A 20,525-nucleotide genomic window follows, 5' to 3' on the forward strand; every position below is an offset into this window, starting at 1 on the left:
ATGTCTAGTCTCCAGACCTGTGAGAGAATGAAGTTTCTGCTGCTTTAAGCCACCCTGTTTGTGGTGCTTCATCATGGCAGCCCCAGGAAACGAAGGCAGAGGGCACCCTGGTTTCTGAGGGCAGCATGCCCTGGCTCAAGTCACTTTCGCGGCCCCAAGTCAGGCCAGGCCCTGTCCCCTCTGCCAGGAGTACCCACCCTGCCCAGTGGGCTAACACCTCCTCACCCTGCAGGACCCAGTGTGCACACTGCTTTCTACGGGCAGCCCTCCCTGACCACCCGGCACTGCCAGGCCCCCTCACAGCACTTCTCATAATTGTCTGTTCTTCTGCAGGCCTTCCCTTTGAGACAGGAAGCTTAAGAAGGCAGTTATCAAGGGTGTCTTGTCACCACTGTCCCTCGATAAGATGACGGGCACATTAAGACATGCTCAAGAAACCAAACAAAGCCCAGGAGAATGAGACAGTAACCCTAAGGAACCTTGACTTCTGAGACCTTCTCTAAATGGGCTCCAAATCCATCTTACGCGGTGACTCAGAAGGAAACAGCGACAGGTAGAGTAAATGCTACACAGGAACTAGCCAGCTGCAGGGCCTGCTCTGAGCTCCTTACATCCGGGCCACTGGCCTCAGCGCCCTGCACACCTGCTTCTGTGCTGCAGCTCCTGTCTGCAGAGGTATCCTGTCCCCCGAGGACTGAAGTAGGGAGGACCAGGATGATAGAGTACGTCTTGTCTGAAGCACCTGAGTAGCACAAGTATGCTGAGAAATGGTTCATCCCCGTAAGGGAGACACACTACGCACCCCAAAACTTCTGATCTAAACGGCATGTACTGCGCAAAGCCCCTTCTCAACAAGCTCAGTCCAACCCAGCCTTTCCATTTAAATTGCTTGTCATACTTGGATCCTTAAACAAAATCGCATCTTCTTGTTAGCTCCCGGGGACAGCAGGATGGTTACAGTGTACCTCCTTCCAGAGACCTTTCGCGCCCCACAACACACACTGCAACTCCCCCAACACCACAGGTGCTATCTAGAAACGTACAACCACATCAGGAAGAAAACCAGTCAGCCCACCTTGCTCCGTGCATAGAGCCTCACCATCATCGATCTGCCGCTGGCCCCTGCGGAGAGCTCCAAGTCTCACATGCACTGTCCCACACGCACCTTTGGGTGTTGACACCTGAGTGGATCCTTCCCCCAGGTTTATTTTCCCAGCAGCCTACAGCATTCAAGGAGACGGCAAGGCCTCTGACGGCAGGAGGCGCCCACCTCTGCTGCTCTGATTTTCATCCAGCTCAACTTGCTCCGACTCCGCAGAGGAAGAGTAAAGACCCGGCTCCACTGGCCCCCATGTCCTCACCTCCCGCCGTGCCATGCCCACCAGCCCCGGGGCAGCCAAAGGCGGGCCTACACACCAACCAGCTGCTTCAGTAATGGGCTGCTCCACCACGTAGCGAAGGGTGTCACAGGCCTCCTCACACGGGTCCCTATACTGCACCACAGGGAGGCCGGGGGCGCCCCAAGTCTCCCATTCTGCGGCGATACCACCTTCAGAGAGATAAATTGACCTACACAGCACACGTCAACTCAGGTCAGGTCCTGCTGCCAGAGGAGCAGGAAAAAAAAGAGGCCAGTTTTCAGAGCCTTTGGATTTGAGAATGGCACGTAAGGGACCGTGACCTGAAAACTAAGCAATGACAAGGATGGTGTCAATAGCGAAGGTGGATATTTGCCGAGTGCCCGCTATTATATGCTGATCAGTTTACATATATTACTTAATTTTCCCAATAACCCCATGAGATGCCATTTTTCAGATGAGGAAACTGGAGCTAGAGGTTGAGTGACTTATTCAAGGTCACAGAGCCAGGAGAGGACACGCACACACCCCTCCCCGAGCCATGCTCTGAACACCACAAACTACATGACCCATCGGCAAGGTAGGGTGAGAGCCCAGAGTCCAGTGGAACCAACCACACACCCCTGGAAGACGTTCACAGCGGCTGCTCCAACGCCCTTGACGGGCGCATACATGAGGTGCAGAGAGGCACGTATGTGTACTTCCAGAAAGAGGGAACCCAGGAAGGTTCCTCCCTCTCTTCCTCTCCTCACAGCCCGGAAGACTTTCTGATACAGACCGCACCTCCTGTTACCAATTCACTCTTCAAATCACCAGTGTGGGCAATGAGGTAGGCGACTCAGCGCCCCGAATCAGGTACAGAGAGGGCAGCACACGGGCCAGCCTCCAACGACAAAACCAGAGCCCTGACCCCAGAGGAGGAGATTCTAAGGTCTAAGTTTCCCAGGTGAAGGACTGAAAAAGAAAGGAAAAAGAAAAAAAAAACCTCCAGGAGTCCAAACGTGGCTCTTCCCTCCCACTTGGGAACAGCAGGTATAAATAGCCACTGAGCCAGGCCTCTGCCCACAAGGGCAGTGTCTCTTGGAAGTAAAAGAGTTGGGCAGATCCAGCCAGAGTCACAAAGCTTGTACGTGACTGTGCCAAGCCCACTTTCCCATGCTTTCCAAAACACACTGCTATCTGAAGAAGCACTTTTCCAACCTATGCAAAAAACAAATCTGCCTGGATTTCAATGGCAGCTAAGACATCTTGGAAAATGACAGAGCAAATAACAGGCAACACCTCGAAAGACGAGGTGTAAGGAACCACTGTTCCTAAGGACCTTGACTCAGGCCCTTTCTAGCCGGCTACCAAATCAGGCTGGAAAAGCTGATGCTGCCTGCAGCCTCACGGGCCAGCCTCTGCAGGGCGTGCGCACCAGCGGGCTTGTCAGGAGGCAGTTGGGTGACATCTGAAACGTAGCACCCTAATAAAGGCCACTGAGGATCGACAAGCAAGATAAGACATCAGAGGGTCTCTATTAAGGGAGGTGAACAAGCCTCTCATTTTGGCCTGAAGCTTCTGTCCTCGTATCTTTTGGGTGACATCTAAAGGTTCATAAACCAGTACGAAATTCCACTATATCCTGCCCTTGCTTCTGTTTGTTCAAGTAACCCAGAAGGTGCCTCTTTGTTAATTTCAGCATGAAATGTTCTTCTCCGCAAAAGGCAGTGGTGGGACCCACACTTCCACGGGCAAACCCCAAAGCCACTCGTTCATTATTTCAGCCCAGGTTCCATATCCTCATTGTCTTCTGGTTAGGACAATAGAGTCCACACACCCCACACACAAATCATAGTATTCCAACACCTTTTTTCTATCAATAACTCATAAGCATCATCCTTAAAAGGAATACTATCAAAGTAGTTCTTTGATTCATTCCACAAATATTAACTGAGAGCCTCCTATCAGATCCGATTCTCCAGAATGTTCATGGGTAGATCCTCTTTAATTCCTCATCTCTAAAGTCCTGGGATTAAAATTACTTGGCTTAACCCGAAATACTGAAGAGACGTCCATATTCACGGATTGAAAGACAACACTGTTAAGATGGCAGTACTCCCCAAAGTGATCTGTAGATTCAATGCAGTCAAAATCCCAGCTGGATTTTTTGCAGAAAGTGACAAACTGATCCTAAAATTCACAAGGAAATGCAAGGGACCTGGAACAGCCAAAACAATCTTGAAAATGAAAAGCTGGAGCACTCATACTTCCTGATTTCAAAACTTTCTATGAAGCTACAGGAAACAAAACTGTGATACTGCCATAAGGACAAACATTCAGACCAATGGAATGGAACTGAAAGTCGGGGAATAAACCCTCACAATATTTGTGACCAACTGATTTAGAAAAGAGTATCAAGACAATTTGGCGGGGGGGGGGGGGGAGAAGGGGGGGATGAGAGGAGAATCGTCTTTTCAGAAAATGGTGTGGGGATAAGTGGATATCCACATCCAAAAGAATAAAGTTGGGCCCCTACTTCATATTATATGCAAAACCAACTCAAAATTGGATTGAAGACCTAAGTGCAAGAGGTAAAACTGTAAAATTATTAGAAGAAGAAAGCCTAAGGGTAAATCTTCATGACCTTGGACTAAGCAAGGCTTTCTCGGATATGACACCTAAAGCATAGGGGATAGAAGAAAAAAGATAAACTGGTCCTCAAAATGTAAAACTTTTGTGCTTAAAACAGCACTATCAAGTGAAAAAGACCACAGAATGGGAGAAAATACTTGCAAATCATACATCTTTTAAGGAGCTAGTATCCAGAATATATAAAGAACTCTAACATCTCAAAAAAAAACAACAAATCCCATTTTAAAATGAGCAAAGGATTTAAACACATATTTCTCCAAACCAGACGTATGAATGTACAATAAGCACTGTAGCCACCAGAGTATGTGATGTGCCCCAGAGACTCATTCATTAACCCCCTCACTCACACATTCCCCCATCCACCCGTTTTCTGGCTGTGGATTACGTGCCGGAGGCAGTGCCAGGTGCTGGGACGACACAGATGAGTACGAGGGGTTCCCTGACAAAGTCACCCCAGCCTGTGGGGAGAAAGCCATGTAACCACATGAACACAGTGCAACATGATGACGAGAACAGCAAAAGCTAACACTCATCCAAGCAGTATTCTGTTCAATATTTGTATCAATAATCGATGACGTGGAGATTATTATTTCCATTTAGAAATGAGGAAACCGAGGCACAGCACAGTTAAGTAACCTACCCAGTGTCATAGTGTCAATAAATGAGAAGCCAAGGTATGAATGAACCCAGACGGTGCCTCTAAAGCCTGGACCCTGGCAGGCTAACCCAGAAAAAATGCCTCATCTTACTGGTAGGTTAAAGTGTCAGTCACAGGAAGTGGTGACTATGGGGCCTTAGAAGGGAGCTAGGACTCTGCAGGCCAGGGGTAGGGGTGGGGTTAGGGAGTGGATATTCTAGGCAGAAGGCAGAGTAAGATAGAGACATGAAACAACGCCACACGTTCAAGGAATAGCTTGATATGGCTGCTGGGAAAGAGTCCTGCGGTGGCAGGAAGGTGGTCCCTAGGGCTTTGGATGCTACATGAGAGAAATGGTGGCCCCGTAAGAGTCGTTCAAGGAGCTTACATGCAGGAGCAACATGACTGTATTCTGGCAACGATGTGGGGAAGATGACATCTTGGGCGGTGGGCAAGATGACAGGCAGGAGGACAGTAGTCCAGGCTGAAGATTATGAAGGCATGAATAGAGGCCCGGCGGGGATGAGAGGAGCGGTAACTCAGGAGATGATTTAGAAGCAAACCCAGGGTGAGAAGACCCAGAGGCTGAGTGAACAATGGGTCTGCAAGCAGGAAGAGTCCTGGAAAACTTGGAGATTTCTGGATTGGCCAACAGGAGAACAAAGAGTTGAGGGCTGGAGAGAGAACAATGACTCCTCGTGGAATGACACGTGGAATCTGAGGGACCCATGGGACATCCAAGGAAGGCGGCCAGCACGCAGGAGGGAGAGAGCTGATATATATGTACATATACAGCTGAGAATCGGCATCACATACTGTTAAACTAGTTAAGTCCCTGAGGGTGACCAAGGAGAAGGGGCAGAGTCAAAAGAGGGTCCTGGACAATTACCTTCAAGACTAAAAACACCTAAGGCCAGGTGACAAAGAGAAACATGCTGAGGAATGGCCAGAATGGCAGGAAAAGCAGCAGGAGGTGTGGCATCACGGAAGGGAGCAGGCTCGAGTTTCATCTGTCAAGCGGAGTCAGTGAGAAAAACAGTAAAACGTGGGGGGATGTTTTCACAATTAAGATAGTTCCATGTTTCCCACCAAACTACCCCTAACAGTAGCACACTGACACTTAGCCCCACAAGGGGGTGCCCCCCAAAACGCCAGGGGAGTCCTTTGTCATGCTAATGTTGCATTCTACTGCAATAAGAGATTTATTTCAACACGAGGTATGTTCCCAAGTCTTCAGGCATAATGGACATCCCAGGAAAAGCTGGATTTCAGCAGCACTGCGTGGAGGGGGGGGGGGCTAACACACACCTGGAGACCCCAGGGAGGGCTTCAGTTTGTTTACATGCTGAGGGTAAGGAGCCAGAGAATAAAAACACAAGAGCTACCAGAAACCCAGGGGATGGGAGGACCTCTGGAGAGTCTGAGGAAAGCTAAGGACCTTTTCTCCAGGAAAACATATAGGTACAAAGTCACAAAACTTTTCCGTATAATTCCAGGAAGGTTCAGGGACCCATGTCTTAAAATGTCACTATTTAAGAAGCTATAATGACTTAACAGAGTGGTTAGGGCTGCATGAATTTCTGAAAGATTTTCTTCTTTATAATTTCCTAATTAACATTTTCACGATTCTCAGTATGCAATAATCATTTTTATAGAAAAAACGGAATAAAGCTATTTTCACTTCAGGGGTTAAAAATAAACAAGATGGAACAAGAATTCTTCTCACTAACAAGCCCCTCTTTAAGGGGCATCTCCTCAAACTGAAAAGCAGAGCTGAAGAATTTTCAGGCACATTCTGCAGTGGAGAAGCAAATGAAGTCGATGGGAGAAGGCCCAGCCAAAGATGAGCATTGGCAAAGCGCATGAGAGGGGTCTCCTCCCACCCACCCCTTCACTCTGGTCCCAAAGGCCTGACATCGGGAGAAGGGCAAACCCAGGCTGCTGTGGGAAAGCATGGGGCAGACAGGACAGCCCAGCGGAACAGGCCTAAGGAAGCCTGATGTGGCCCAGGTCTGGACCCCAGCCTCGGGTGGGGACGAGAGAAGTGCACACTTACGGAGCAGCAGGCAAAATTCTGATGAGGGGCAGGGGTGAGGGGGTTCTAGGCACAGCTGCAGGGAAGGACAAGGCTACAGGAACCTCCCACGGGGCCTCCCCTGGGTCCTCTCATGCAGCAGGTGGGTGTACACCTGCACACCCACACTCTCACACCTCAGGAAGGGCCTCTCCTTCCGGGCCGGGTTGGGTGGAAGAGGGCGACTCACGCCCCCGAGCCCTACTGGAAGGAGACTTAGAGAAGAGTGGGGTCTAGAGCCTGCGTCACAACTGCCTGTAAGGTGACTGGAGGAAGCCACTCGTCTTCGGGCAATCCCGGGAGCTAAGGAAACTGGTCAGGAAAGGGTGGAGGGAGGCTAGCTGCAGTGAGACACAGCCTGGAGTGTCCCCAGTGCAGGTTTCCTTAGCGGACAACCATCTTCTCTGTTGTGACTGTGGGGAAAACCTGCTGCCCGTTGACCTGGCTTAGAGGTCATCTCAATGCACCTGAGTGGAAAACATCATCTTAATGTGAACGGGGCGACTTTGAGCACTGTTGCTACCAAGTCCAAGGGCCACAACCTGGCCAACTGAAGTGAGGAGGAGGGAAACAAAATCTGGCTCCCGGGAACACAGGTCCTCTTGATGAGGTCGACCTCTCTCAGCAGTAGCAGGACCTGAAAACATGTGTTTAAGCCCAGAGACATACTAAGTCTCATCTTATACAGTGTCAAAGATTGCATCTACCATAGGCCATGGGGTGTGGCCAAATTAAAAAATAAATAAATAAAATAAAATAGGTACCAGAAACCTCAATCCTGAAATACCAAAGTGCAGTCAATCCTGAAGAAGAGTCTTACAAGTGCCTTATGAGTAACCAGGTGCCACAGAAATGATAAACTGTAGGCAGGGAGAAGGTAGATCCAAAACGAACTGAAACTTTCAAACCAAGAGACAAGGTGTGAACCAAGTGGCAAGAATAGGAGAACCATTCATTCGCAGACTGTGCCACAGACTTGGTAGAAGTTCCAAGCCCCCAAACGGCTTGGGTTGTCTCTGGGTTAATCCAATCCACAAGACCAGTGAGATTCAGGAATATCTCCTAAAGTACACGTGCCTGGAAGATGTCCAGTGAAACTGGGAAAACAATACAATTTAACTTCATCTCTGTTACATAAAACCACTTAATAACATGTGTGCAATGACTTAAGTGTAGCATATACAGTACTTCCTCAATCACGTCTAATGGAAAGAAAAAACGTTCCTACATCTAGGCCTGAACTCTCCAAACATCTTAATCCCACGGAGGAAATGCACCCAGGATTATAAGTAAGCATCGTATTCACCTCGTCCCACGTCCACATGACAACTCAACCATCCAACGCTTAATTCCTTGGACGAGTCTACGTCGCCTGTGTCCTGTTTCAAATACTGTGCAGATTATACTTCCTAAAACCTCCACTTTCTTCTCCCGCTTCCTACACACGAATCTTCCCGTAGTAAATTCACACCGTAAACACACCCAGGGCTTTGTTTTATACAAAGATTTCTCCCCCCCTGGTCCCAAGAGAGGTTGTTTTCCCCTCTAAACCCAACCCAGGCCAAATACTGCCATCTGGGGTCACGGCTTCCTCCCGCCGCCGCCGCCGCGGAGCGCACTCGCCGGGTTCCGGATTCCCCGCGCCGGCCGAGGCTCGCACCCCTTCCTGTCTCCGTCAGCCCACGGCGGGCGCGCGGCACCCAGACAAAAGCTCGGGCCGTCGGGCCCACGGGCCCCGGGCCGCCCACCCTCCCGGCCGCAGCGTCCTTCAGCCCAGAGGCCGAGCGTCCCGGTGCAACTTTGCAAACGAAAAGGAAGGAGGCGCCGGCGCCCGCAGGTCCGGGTGCGCCCGCGGCAGCCGTCACGCGCGTGGGCCGCGGGCGAGGGCGCGAGGGGAGGGTGAGGCGCGCCCCTGCCGCAACTTGCCCGCGGGCCCTGGCCCGCGCCCGGCAGGGCCGGCCCGACGGCGAGGCCCACATTGTCCCCGCGGCACCGCCGGCCACCCTCACGCACAGCCGCTCGCACACGCCCCCTGCCCCGGCCAGCTGCGGGGCCCACGGCGCCCGCCGGCCTGCCGCGCTCCTCCACGCCCCGCTCGGGCCCGGCCCTGGCGGCCCCGCCGGCCCCGCCGGCGGCGGCTGCAAAACTTTCTCCTCATCGCGGCGGAGCGACGTCGCGACCGCCCTGGGCGCGTCAGTCGGTCGGTCGGGAGGTCTGGTGGCGCGTCCCTCCCTCAGCCCCACCCCGGGCCCCCGACCTGGTCCGGCTCCGATTCATAGTCGTCGTCCTCGGCGCTCACGGACATGGCCATGGCTCATGGTGGGCCCAGGCTCGCGCGCGCTGACATGGCTGGAGCGCCGCCGCCGCCGCCGCCCGCCCGGAGCAGGCTCGGCTCGCCCTGGCTCGGGCTCGGGCTCGGGCTCCGGCTCCCGCTGCCGCGAGGAGGGAGCCGCGCCGCGCGCCTCGCACGCCCGCGCGGGAGGGGGCGGGGAGGGGCCGGCGGGGGGAGGGCCGGGGCGTTCATGCATATGCATGAGGCGAGCCAGGAAGGGGCTGGCCCCCCGGGCCGGCGGGCCAATGGCGCGGCCGCGGCGCTCGGGCCGCACACAAAGGGAGCCCGGCCTGCGGTGACACAGGGGCGGGCCCGCCGAGGGCGGCCCCTCGCGGCTGGCGCGCGGGGACTGGGGCTGCGTGGGGGCGTGCCCCGTGCCCCGCCCGGCCCGCGCGCCGCGGGATGCACATGGGTGGCTGCACGCCACCGCCAATCTAACAGGAAATGTACGCCTGACCTGGGGTGGGGTCTTTTGTGTCCTGCGGGGCGTCTCGCGGGAGACCCGGGGAGCACGGGCCACGGGGTGCGGCCCTGAACGCGACGCCAGGCACGGGTCCCTGTGCCCCCAAAGGCTGGCACCCTGGCTCCCGGATTTGCACAAGCTCTGGGACCAGGACCTAATGTCCGCGAACCCGGAGTCCCGTATCCGGAGCTTACAGGCCCGCTGGCCTAAATAGAGTCTGGGGGCCCAGTTTTCCCAGACTCGGGCAGTTGGTTTGGGCCGGTCCTCTGTCGCTGCCCTCTCTGTCCTCAGATTTGCCTTTCCAGGTCGAGAGGGAATTAGCGTAAAAAGTGGAGTAGTGCAGATGGGAGTTCAGATCGAGCTGACTTGGAGGCTGCTACAGAGAAGCCCTGAATGTACTCTCCCCCCAGGTGGGTGCCCCATCCTCCTGGATGGGAATCCTTCCTTCCCGCGGTGCCCAGGAGTCTAACTGGAAGGGTTGAGGGAGCTGCAGGCCAGAGCCCAGTTCTCCTAGGACACTGACAACCCCAGAGGCTGGCCTAGAAGGACTGGGTTTCTACATTCTTAAACTGTAAAGGTTCCTAGTGCTTACTCCAAAAGCAATCCACTTCTGCAGAAAATTGTTACTGTAAACCCAGTTAGAGATTTTTTTTTTTAATGTCTTTGGGGCACTTATGCCAGCAGCCTTTACTTTGGAGGAGGAGCTCCGACCGTTAGCTAAAGTGATCAGTGCTGTCTGTTATAAACGTCAAAACCATAGCTGATGGCAAGCTAAGGAGCAGGACGACGCAGCTGAGCAGCTGGCATGCTTATCATCTAACTAGAAATGTCCGAGGCAACACTAAACATGAATACCTGTACCTGCTCAGACTCATCTATCACATGGGAAGGTTTGCCTAACAGAGGGATGGATGATCTCCCATAAAGAAATCAGAGGCTTTCCCAAGAAAAAGCCCATTCGCTGTGAAATCTGGTGATCAGCTCTGCAATGTTGTCCAACCATTATTCATGCTCAGACCACTAGCTCCAAAATCCACTGTGAGAACAGAAGGGACCCACAGGCAGGTCATGGCCTGGGCTTTCAAGGAAGGCAGAAAGTGTGGCAGAGAACTTGTAGATAAAACTCAGGAGGCTTCTAGCAGGGAGTCCCCACAGGAGTGAGTGAACAGGGATGTCAGTTTTACTGAGTGGATTTTAAAGTCTGTCTGAAATGTACACACCCACTGACACTATGGGGGGGGAAAAACCTCAGCAGACTTACTCTTTACTGAAACATATCTGTTCTGAGTTTCTTAAATTTTTCACAATCCCACTCAGGGAGTGTTTTTGTTAATAACAAAAACAAGCAAAAGAATACCCCCCATACATTTCATCCCCAAAGGACTCAGCTTTGCAAAAGCTACCTTGTCTGGACTGAAGTCTTAATCTCAGGATGTCTTGGGGGACACTACCCAGTAGGAAGCCCCTTAATGGGTAGGGAGAGACTGATACAAAGTTAACCATGCTCAAAAAAAAAAAAAAAAAAAAAAAAAAGCTAACCATGCTCTCACTTCATTGTATTTGGTCAAAACTGTAAGGGTACAGAGATACCCAAATAACGTAGCATCAAGAGACAAGTAGGGAGGAAGACTTTTGAAGGTCTCTCTCATTATGTACCAGGAGTGCAAGCTTATTTAAACTAGCCATTCGGCTGATTTCTTTTGCAAATTCTCAAAAGCTCACTTCTGTATTTAAGAAAGTAAAAAGACAGTTCTCAATTATGGCTCCAAGAAGAGAACAGGAAAGTGTTGATAAACAGAAGCTGTAGCTAACACAAACTTCCTTCCGTCATATCATTTCAGAGCTAGAAGGGGCCTTGCCAGATCCCCTTACTTCACAGGTGAGGAAATGGAGGCCCAAAGAAAACTAGGAAAGAGTTCTCCAGCCCACAGCCCCTCACAACACTATCCAGAGACCCTCTGGGAATCCAGACAATAACAGCAGCTAAGATTTACGAAAAAGCATGGTTGAAGGGCTAGACTGGTGCTAAGTGTGCTGTAGCCATTATCTCATTTATTCCTTAAACAGCCCCATCACGTATGTAGCATTGTTCATCTATTTTACAGAGGAGGAAACTGAGACACGTCGCTGCTAGGAAATGAAAGGACCTAGATTTGAACCCTCGGGCAGTTGGAGGCTGGAGCCTGGACTGTCAGTCATACCACTCTGATGCCTGACACCAGACACAAGACAGGAGGATGCCAAATGAGCAGATGCAATAATCCAAATGAACAACGTCGACTTACAGGACCCGTCCCTTACTAAATTTTGCACACTCTGTATTCTCTGTTGAAATCCAATTTCAGGACAGGTACGTAAGTAGGGTTTTGGTAACCAGACTGCTGCCTGAATGCTCTGTCGGGGGCTGCGGGGGGATGGAGCACGTCTGGAAGTAGGAAGCCAGAACTAAGACATGAGGATGTGGTGGGTTCTCTCTAAAGGCTAAGAAGGCAGCTCTGGCCGGCCACTGTCCTAACACCTCTAAAAAATTCCTCTTCTGACATTTGCGAGGAGCTTCCCACTCCTCTACTTTCCTCTGTCAAGTTTCCTTTAGCTAACTGGTACAATCATCCAACATTTGTTTTCTATTAATAGTGTGCTGGACTGTATATCAAATGCATCACACCAGCCCTTGCCCAATAGAATTGCCACCTTAAATTTTAGCATTTACATCGTGCCTTAGGCTCGATGCTTTCTCCCTCTCGTCATCATCTTTGAGTGACCTGAAGAACTGAACTCTCTCCCAGCTCCACTTAGCCTAGGCTTCCTTTCTTAGAAAGTGCTCCCCAAAGCTGATGCCACCGGGCAGTTGGCACTTGCCCTGAGCCAGGAGGATCCAGAATTTTCACCAAGTGGTGAGGAAATAAAAACCGGTGGAAGCCAAGTCCGCCTCCGTCAGTCATCACCCACTTCCCTGCCTTCTCTGAGTGTCATCCAATCTTCTGGTCTGCCTATCAGATCATGAGACACCAGGAAAGACCGACCCCTTTCTGCCGAGAGATTTTGCCCAGACTTAGCCACCCAAGGGTGCTGCAGGCTGTCCCAGGGTGGGGACAGGCAAGAAGAGAAGGTAAAAGGACAAGGGAAGCCGTCCTCTCTCTCCACCCCCAATTCCGGGAACGGGAAGGGAAAAGGGCAGACTGGGCAAGTGGCCCCTGGACTCTGTTTCCCTAGACTGAGAGTTTCTCCTGAATGTGGCTCCTTTCCTGGTGCCCCTGTCACAAAGGGCATGGCTACAGCCTGGGAACATTACCTTCCAGAGGACCAGGGTAGGAAAAGAGAATGGATTCTGTGTGTCCAGACCAGTAACTGGCCTGTACGCTCTTGAACCAAGGGACACCTTTTGTCAACGTGCCCCTAAGAAGGGAACAGAAATGACAGAGCAGGCATGCAAAGGGTTGCTTCCTAATGCCAGTAATAATTTATGCCTAACAAGCAATGGAGAATGCATGCTTCAGTTAGTTTACTATTATTTTACCATTTGTCTCTCTGTTCTTCAATAGGTTTTTTTCTCCCTTAGTAGCAAAAGGAGGTCTTTTGGAGAGTTATTTTTCTAATAAAATGTAAGTAAGAGGAATTTTTGCAGTGTCACATAGCAACTTAGGACTGATTCCAGGATTGCCTGGATAAAACCATGGTTCAATGAGTGACTTTATGACAAAGGGCTGCAGTGATTTCTGTTAATTACTAATTATTTAATTGCTTTTGTTATTTAATTACTAATGTAATTTAACTTTTTATTTTACCCCGGAAAGGCATTCCACCAGCATTTAAAAACCACGTATACTGGTCATAGGGGTCCTTTAAACAGACCAAGCTTTCTGTTAAATGGGGTTCTTCTAATAATGTCTCCTTACATTACCAAAATCAACCAGTAAACACCATGTTTCCCCGAAAATAAGACCGGGTCTTATATTAAGGTTTGCTCCAAAAGACTCATTAGGGCTTATATGTTCAGGGGATGTCATTGAGGAAAATCATGCTAGGGCTTATTTTCTGGTTTGGTCTTATTTTGGGGGAAACATGGTATTCACATTCACTGGAAGGTTTGTGATGGTGTATAGGATTTTTTTTTTTTTTTAATTAACTAGTTTAACAGGTGAATGGCACTGATTCCGAGAAATGTTTTCCCACCACCCACCCCATTTCCAGTTCATTCGCTGACCTTAGAAAGTTACTTCCCTTCTTTATTTATTTCCCTAAAAAAATCCAGGCTAAGGCTGAGTGCTCAGACAATTTGGACGAGACAAATTGTTTCACTTTACAAACACCCCCTAACACACCAGCTCCGGAAAGGATAAGGGACTAAAAATACATGAAATACCAGCGTAATTCCAGCCTATAACCAAGACTTTTGGAATTTAAAAATACTCCTCGTAACAAGACCAGATCTCCTCCTGGGTTTCCTGGTACCAGAGCACCTATCACGGAATACCTATCGTGTTGTCAATCCCACCATCCTCCAAAGACAAACTTTGGAGAAACAGGATGTAAAGTGCTGGGTGTGGATCTTAGACTCAAAAGAAAAGACCAAATACAAAGATTAGTCAAAACGGGACGATGAAGCAGTCGGTAAAGGAGTAAAAGTATGTTTGTCACTGACAGCAGCTCTCTCTGTTCACAACGACCAAAATGTGGAGACAACCTCAATTCCATCCAGTGATGAGTAGATATAATAATGGGGTCCATCCACACAAAGGAATCTTACTCAGCCATAAAAAGGGATGTGACACACGCTACAATGTAGAAAAACCTTGAAAACATGATGCTGAGTGCAGGAAGCCAGTCACCAAAGGCCACATATTATATTTCATTTATAGGAAATGTGCAGAATAGGTAAATGCATAGAGACAGAAAGCAGATTAGTGGGTGCCAGGGGGGAGTGGGGAGTGACTGTTACGGGGCACAGGGTTTCTTTTTGGAGTGACAAAAATATCTTAGAATTTAGCTAGAGGTGATGGTTGCACAACATCATGAATGTACTAAATGCCACCGAACTGTACACTTAAAAATGATTAATTTTATGGTAGATAAATTTTACCTAAATAAAAAAGTGTGTGTGTGTGGCACCAAAAAAAAATTTACACACATTTTAAGAAAGGAAAACTGTATTAAAATTATAATATATACTGATAACAAAAGATGAATATGAGTCCCGTTTGACTTTGCAATTACAAGAGGTGCTCAACGTGGTTCCCATCAGCGTCCAGACACTTCTGATGACGGCAAACTACTGCTTGAGCAATGTTGACCAAAGTGTCCACCTGTATACATTTTTTTTGGCACCCCCGGTATATCAGCCATCACTTAATAGTGATCTTAGTTCGTTCCTATCCCTAGAAGGTAACCTGTTGGGAATGTTTGCCCTAAACCCTGGGGCATGTTGAAACTAACCAAACCAAACAGATAGTTGAACCACCTCTTCAATGGGCTGCTAACAGTCACTGTGGGGGCTGATAGGCTCTGACAAACTTTAACACCTTTCACTTTCACAGGGATGCAGGCCTGACAAATGCACATTTGTGCAGGTTGGAGTGACTAGGGGAATGGTTTGCATCTCTCTCTCCTGCCAGGGGCCTCTCTTGATTTAGTCTTGCTTTTCTTTCAAAGCGGCTCATCTCCAGCAGGCCAATTTTCCTTTAAAATCCCCCTGGATCTATGAAAATCCATGAGTTTATCATGACACTCAAAATAGAAAAAGCCTGACAAAACTCATCTGTCACCATTTGAAGCTGCCATTAAACCGACTCCTTACTTTGAAAATGGGTCTGTAAAGGGAAAGAATTAGCGTGCATGCTACTTTTTCAGGAGGAACGGTATTTAAGGGCAGCCCTGATAGATGAGGGGCAGCTCTGGGCAAGAAAGGCAGCCAATTCATAGAGGCGGACGATACGCCTCAAAGCTTCATTCAGCATCTCCTGATAAAACTATTGATACAGGAAAGAATGATCAACGAGTGTTGAAACTATCAGTGAATGGTGGAGGGAAGCAGGGGGACAAACGCATCCCCTTCCAGATTGTTCTTCAGAGGAAAGAGCGACCAACATAAGGGACTCAGACCACCATCACCACTCTAATCCAGTAACTGTGATATTTAGCTTTAATCTAACCAAGCCTTTAGATCAGGGGTGTCCAAACTTTTTTCACCAAGGGCCATATGCGGTAAAATACACAAACAGCCGGGCCACTCACTCAAGGTGAAGTACGTATTGCCTCAGCTGGTTTGTTTAAGTAAACTAAATCAATCAGCCTACAACATTGCTTTTCATGAATGGGATTTTTTTTTTTAGAACAGAAAAGGTTGGCAGTTCATTCTCAAAACAGCTGCCTCTGATTGCTTCTGGATGGTGGTCCTTGACAGACCTGGAGGGGGTGGGGATATAAAATAAATTATATACTATAGTTCAAGCTTGTTATGCAAATAAGTTTGGATTGTAAACAGATCAACTAATATTTGTTTTTAAAATGCGACCAACATAAAATGATTACATTTATTAAGTAATAGGGCTTAATAACACATGGAACGTGTAATGTATTTTGAACTCAGGGGAACATGGTTGCGCTCAGTGGGAAAAATGAAGTTGCGCTTTGGCCTGCAGCATTGCTGGCAGGTCCGGAGTCAGTTTTTTGGTTGAGATGCGAAGGACGTCACAGAGATGGTTGTTGGTCATTTTGGTTCTCAATCTGCTTTTGTTCCGCCTCATCAGAGAACACGTTTGTTCACATATGTATGTTGAACCCAAAAGACTCATCATTGTTTTTGCGCGGCGTCTCATCAGAGGAAACCTGGCTTCTTCCAAGCTCCGGGAGAAGTCAGGTAAGGAGAGAAGCTGACGTTGATTCTTCAGAGAATCATCACACTGCATTTCTCTAAGTTCTAATTGCAGACTCGCTTCCACTTCCTCTGCATTTGTCATGAAGGGAGTCGCGAACAGCTTGATATCGTTCTCAATGGTAGAAAAATCTTGGAAGCGCTGAGAAAACTCTGTCATGAGACATGTGATCACAGACATATATTTCCCCTTTTTATCAGAGAGATCGGCCTTTGGAAACGCAGATCTGATTTCGGACAATATGGGGAAGTGCACGACATTGAAGGTGCGCAACTGTGCCTCAAACAGTCGGGGCTTCACACAGAATGCTTTCATGTGTGTGTGAAGCTGCGGTACAAGTTGGTCTTTGCCTTGTAGGTTTTTGTTGAGTGTGTTGAGGTGTTCAGTGAGATCAACTAAAAACGCCAGGTCTGCCAACCATAGAGGGTCACTCAGCTCGTGAAGAGGTCGGTCCTTTTCTTTCAAAAACTGGTCGATCTCTGATCTCAGAGAATAAAACCGCCGAAGCACAGAGCCGCGACTTAGCCAGCGCACTTCTGAATGGTAGAGCAGGTCCCCATATTCAGCATCAACGTCAGGTAAGAAAGTTTGAAACTCTCTGTGGTAGACTGCTCGTACTCGAATTATGTTTACCGTTTTCACAACAGTGTTCATCACGTCGCTGAGCTGTGCTGTCTTGCACAGAGTGCTTCTTGGTGGATGATATAGTGCATTTTAACTGCCTCACCTCCGCTCTCCTGCACCTGGGCGCACACCAGAGGCCATTCCTTTGCGCTCGCCTGGCATAGCTGGAGCTCCATCCGTTGTAACTCCACACAACTTGTCCCATTTAAGTCCTATCTTGTCAATTGCATTTGACACAGCTTCAAACATGTCTTTACCCGTTGTTGTGGTATTCAGACTGCTGAGATCAAGCAGCTCCTCTGTAACGCAAAAGTTATTGTCAACTCCCCGCAAAAAAATTAATAACTGTGCGGTATCTGGCGTCTGTGCTCTCATCACATGCAATGGAGTAGAAATCAAAAGCACACATTTTGTCTGACAGTTGATGGTTTATGTTGGCCGACAAGTCTTCGATTCGCCGCACAACTGTGTTTCTTGATAGGCTAATGCTGTCGAATTCTTGACTTTTTTCTGGGCACGTTATTCCTGCGACTTTAGTAAGGCACTGTTTTATAAATTCACCATCTGAAAAAGCCTTCCCATGCTGGGCAATGAGTTGAGCCACCTCATAGCTGGCTATTGTGGCATTTTCTTGAGTTTTTTTGGCACAGGAAAAATACTGTTGTTGAGCTAGCAAGATAGTTGTCATCTGCTTAACCTTCTGTTCTCGTTCCACACCAGGGTAGGACAAGTAGGTCTGATGTGTGGTTTCGTAGTGTCGTCTTACATTGTACTCCTTCATCTCCGCGACACTCTCATTACAAATCAAACACACACACTTCCCCTTGACTTCCATAAAGAAGTATTCACTTTCCCACCGTGTCTGAAATTTTCTACACTCACTTGCTATCTTGCATTTCTTTGGTGTTGTCATTTTCAGTGCGCTGTGGCAAAATTTTTCTTTCCTTAATTTTGTTTTGTAGAGGAACTGCCTTGATCCACTCAGTAGCTCCACCTAGAGTTAAAACCAAGAAATGCAATACCCCCAGGTTTCATGTGTGGGCCATATTCTGGTATATTTTTGGAATTTGCTGCCGGGCAATTAAAAATGGATCGCAGGCCGCAGTTGGCCCGCGGTCCGTAGTTTGGACACCCCTGCTTTAGATCTAATGTCTAATTTAGAGAAATTATAAGAAAAAGGGAAAAAGGGATAAATGACACCATAAGGAAGTAATCAGATGCACGCATAAAGTGGCATATTCTGCAGGACAAATGGTTCCATCTTCTGTACAAATCACTGTCCTGAGAAACGTCTAAATTAAAAGAGAGAATTAATAACAGATTCAACGTGGTGGTCCTGGTTTGGATCCGGGTTTGCGCAAAGCAGCTGTAAAGGACAATTTGGGAAATCTGAGTATTACCAGACATTAGATGGTATTAAAGAATTATAAATTTTGCTAAGTGCAATAACATTATTTCGGCTATGTAGAAAATATTCTTCTTTTTCAAAGATGTAAACCTAAGTATTAAGGAGTAGAACATCATGATGTCTATATTTTTTTTTAAAATAATTCAGCATAAAAACTAAAGTGAGTTAAAAGAAATAACACCCATTTGGATGGCTATTGTAAAAAAATAATAACAGTGCTGGCAAGGATTGGAACCCTGTGTACTGTTAGTGGGAATGTAAAATGGTGCTGCTGCTGTGGAAAACAGTATGGCAGCTCCTCAAAAAATTAAACATACAATTAGCCATATGATCCAGCAATCCCATTTCTGGGTATATGCCCAAAAGAAAAGAAAGGATGGACTTGAAAAAATGTTTATACACACATTCATTGCAGCATCATTTACCATAGCCAAAGAAGGAAGCAACCCAAGCATCCATCAACAGAAGAATGAATAAACAAAATGTGATATATCCATACAATGGAATATGATTCAGCCATCAAAAGGAAGGAAATTCTGACCCATGCTACAACATGGATGAACCTTGAAGACATTATGATAAGTGAAATAAGCCAGTTACAAAAAAGGCATACTGTGTGATTTCACTTATACAAGGTACTGCTAAGAGTAGTCAAAAATCATAGAAACAGAAAATATTAGGTTGGTGCAAAAGTAACCGTGGTTTAAAAGATTAAAAATAATTGCAGAAACTGCAATTACTTTTGTACCAACCTAATAGAAGGGTGGTGGTCAGGGGCTGAGGAGAGGAGCGGACTGGGAAGTTAGTGTTTAATGGGGACAAATTTTAGCTTTGGAAAACGAAAATGTTCTGGAGGTGGATAATGGTGATGGTTGTACAACAATGTGAATGGACTTAATGCCACTGCATTGTATACCTAAAAGTGGTTAAAATAGTCAATTTTACATTATGTACATTTTCCCACAATTAAAAAGTGATAAAAAGAAATAAAAGAAACAACACTCTTCTCCGGAAGAGTCAATCAACTGGGAACAATCAAACCAACCAGTCCTCTCTAGCCATTTTGTCTCTTAAACATTAACTGAGAGAGAAATGAATCTAAATAGGAAGCCCCCCCAAAAAAAAATCATTTTTTCACGTGAGATTATCTCTGAACTGCAAATGCTTTGCTGCTTAGTCATCTACACTTGTTGGTGGAGAAGGTCAGTGGGTTAGAGCAGGTTTTACTGTCGCTTTCACTTCCCACTTTCTTTGTCCCCAAAAATACCTTCCCACCTTGTCTGTCACATGAAGTAAAATTAAACAATGCAAACATTTTCACCTAAGCATGCCCTTTTTTTCTCTAGATCACCTGAATGTGGAGAACAGATTATCTGACAACAGCATTTGGTTGCACACACATCCATCTTTCTAACAAAGCCAAATTATAGAGAAGCGGGGCGAGAACATGACAACTTACTCCCAGTGTCAGTGATCAAGTGTCTCCTCTTAAAATGGGAAATATACGATGACGTTTGACCAAAAAAAAAAAAAAATGTCTGAAGGATACGCCATTGTTCCAGAAATATAACCATGATAAAGGAAAGTAATCATTTACAGTGCCTTCCTGGCTTTCTAATTACTCCACCGAAGGCAGGGGCTCTCAGTATCGCAATTGCTTTCTAAGAGTTTGTCTTTGGAATTATTAACACAGACAGCTGAGCAGGTTATCCGACTAAGAAAGAAATCCTAGGCTACAGACTTTAATTACAGGTTATTTCAGTTGAACGCTGTCTTAAAGTTCCAATAAAGAGGTTCTACAATGACATAGATGATGGCTGAAAGAGCCCAGGTGAGATTAGATCTTTCTAAGTCAGTGGGATACAAGGGGATGCCTAACTTTGAGGGACAAAAAGGTCTAGGGAGTACCAAGGAGCCCATCTTACTCTTCTATTTAGCGTTCTTTCAACAGTTAGTTGGCTGGCACGGGGACACAAAAGTTAAAATAAGGAGAGAATCTTATTCGCACCAAAGAGAGGACTCAGAGGCATTAGGAGAGCAGGTCAGAGACCAAAGAAACTAAAACTGATTGAACTTAATTCCATCTTTTAGATGCTCTGGGAAGATCTTGCTATCAAGTTCAT

At 47.6% G+C, this 20,525-nt stretch overlaps 1 protein-coding gene across 13 annotated transcripts in view; it reads right to left on the reverse strand.

Moving 5' to 3' along the window:
* The window catches only part of KDM2B (lysine demethylase 2B), a 119,741-nt gene that overhangs the window by 19,946 nt on the left and 79,270 nt on the right, over positions 1–20,525 (reverse strand). Inside the window, exon 1 of one of the 13 annotated variants that reach the window (XM_074321549.2) lies at positions 8,961–9,195. The exons of the other annotated variants lie outside the window; for them this stretch is intronic. Coding sequence (XP_074177650.1) covers positions 8,961–9,014 — 54 coding nt within the window. The 5' untranslated portion in view covers positions 9,015–9,195. Of the gene's footprint in view, positions 1–8,960; positions 9,196–20,525 lie in introns of those variants that run through there. 13 annotated transcript variants of the gene reach the window in all.

This window comes from Rhinolophus sinicus, chromosome 9 (assembly GCF_057876585.1).
Source record: "Rhinolophus sinicus isolate RSI-liver-muscle chromosome 9, RSI-T2T, whole genome shotgun sequence".
In the NCBI taxonomy this organism is placed as follows: domain Eukaryota; kingdom Metazoa; phylum Chordata; class Mammalia; order Chiroptera; family Rhinolophidae; genus Rhinolophus; species Rhinolophus sinicus.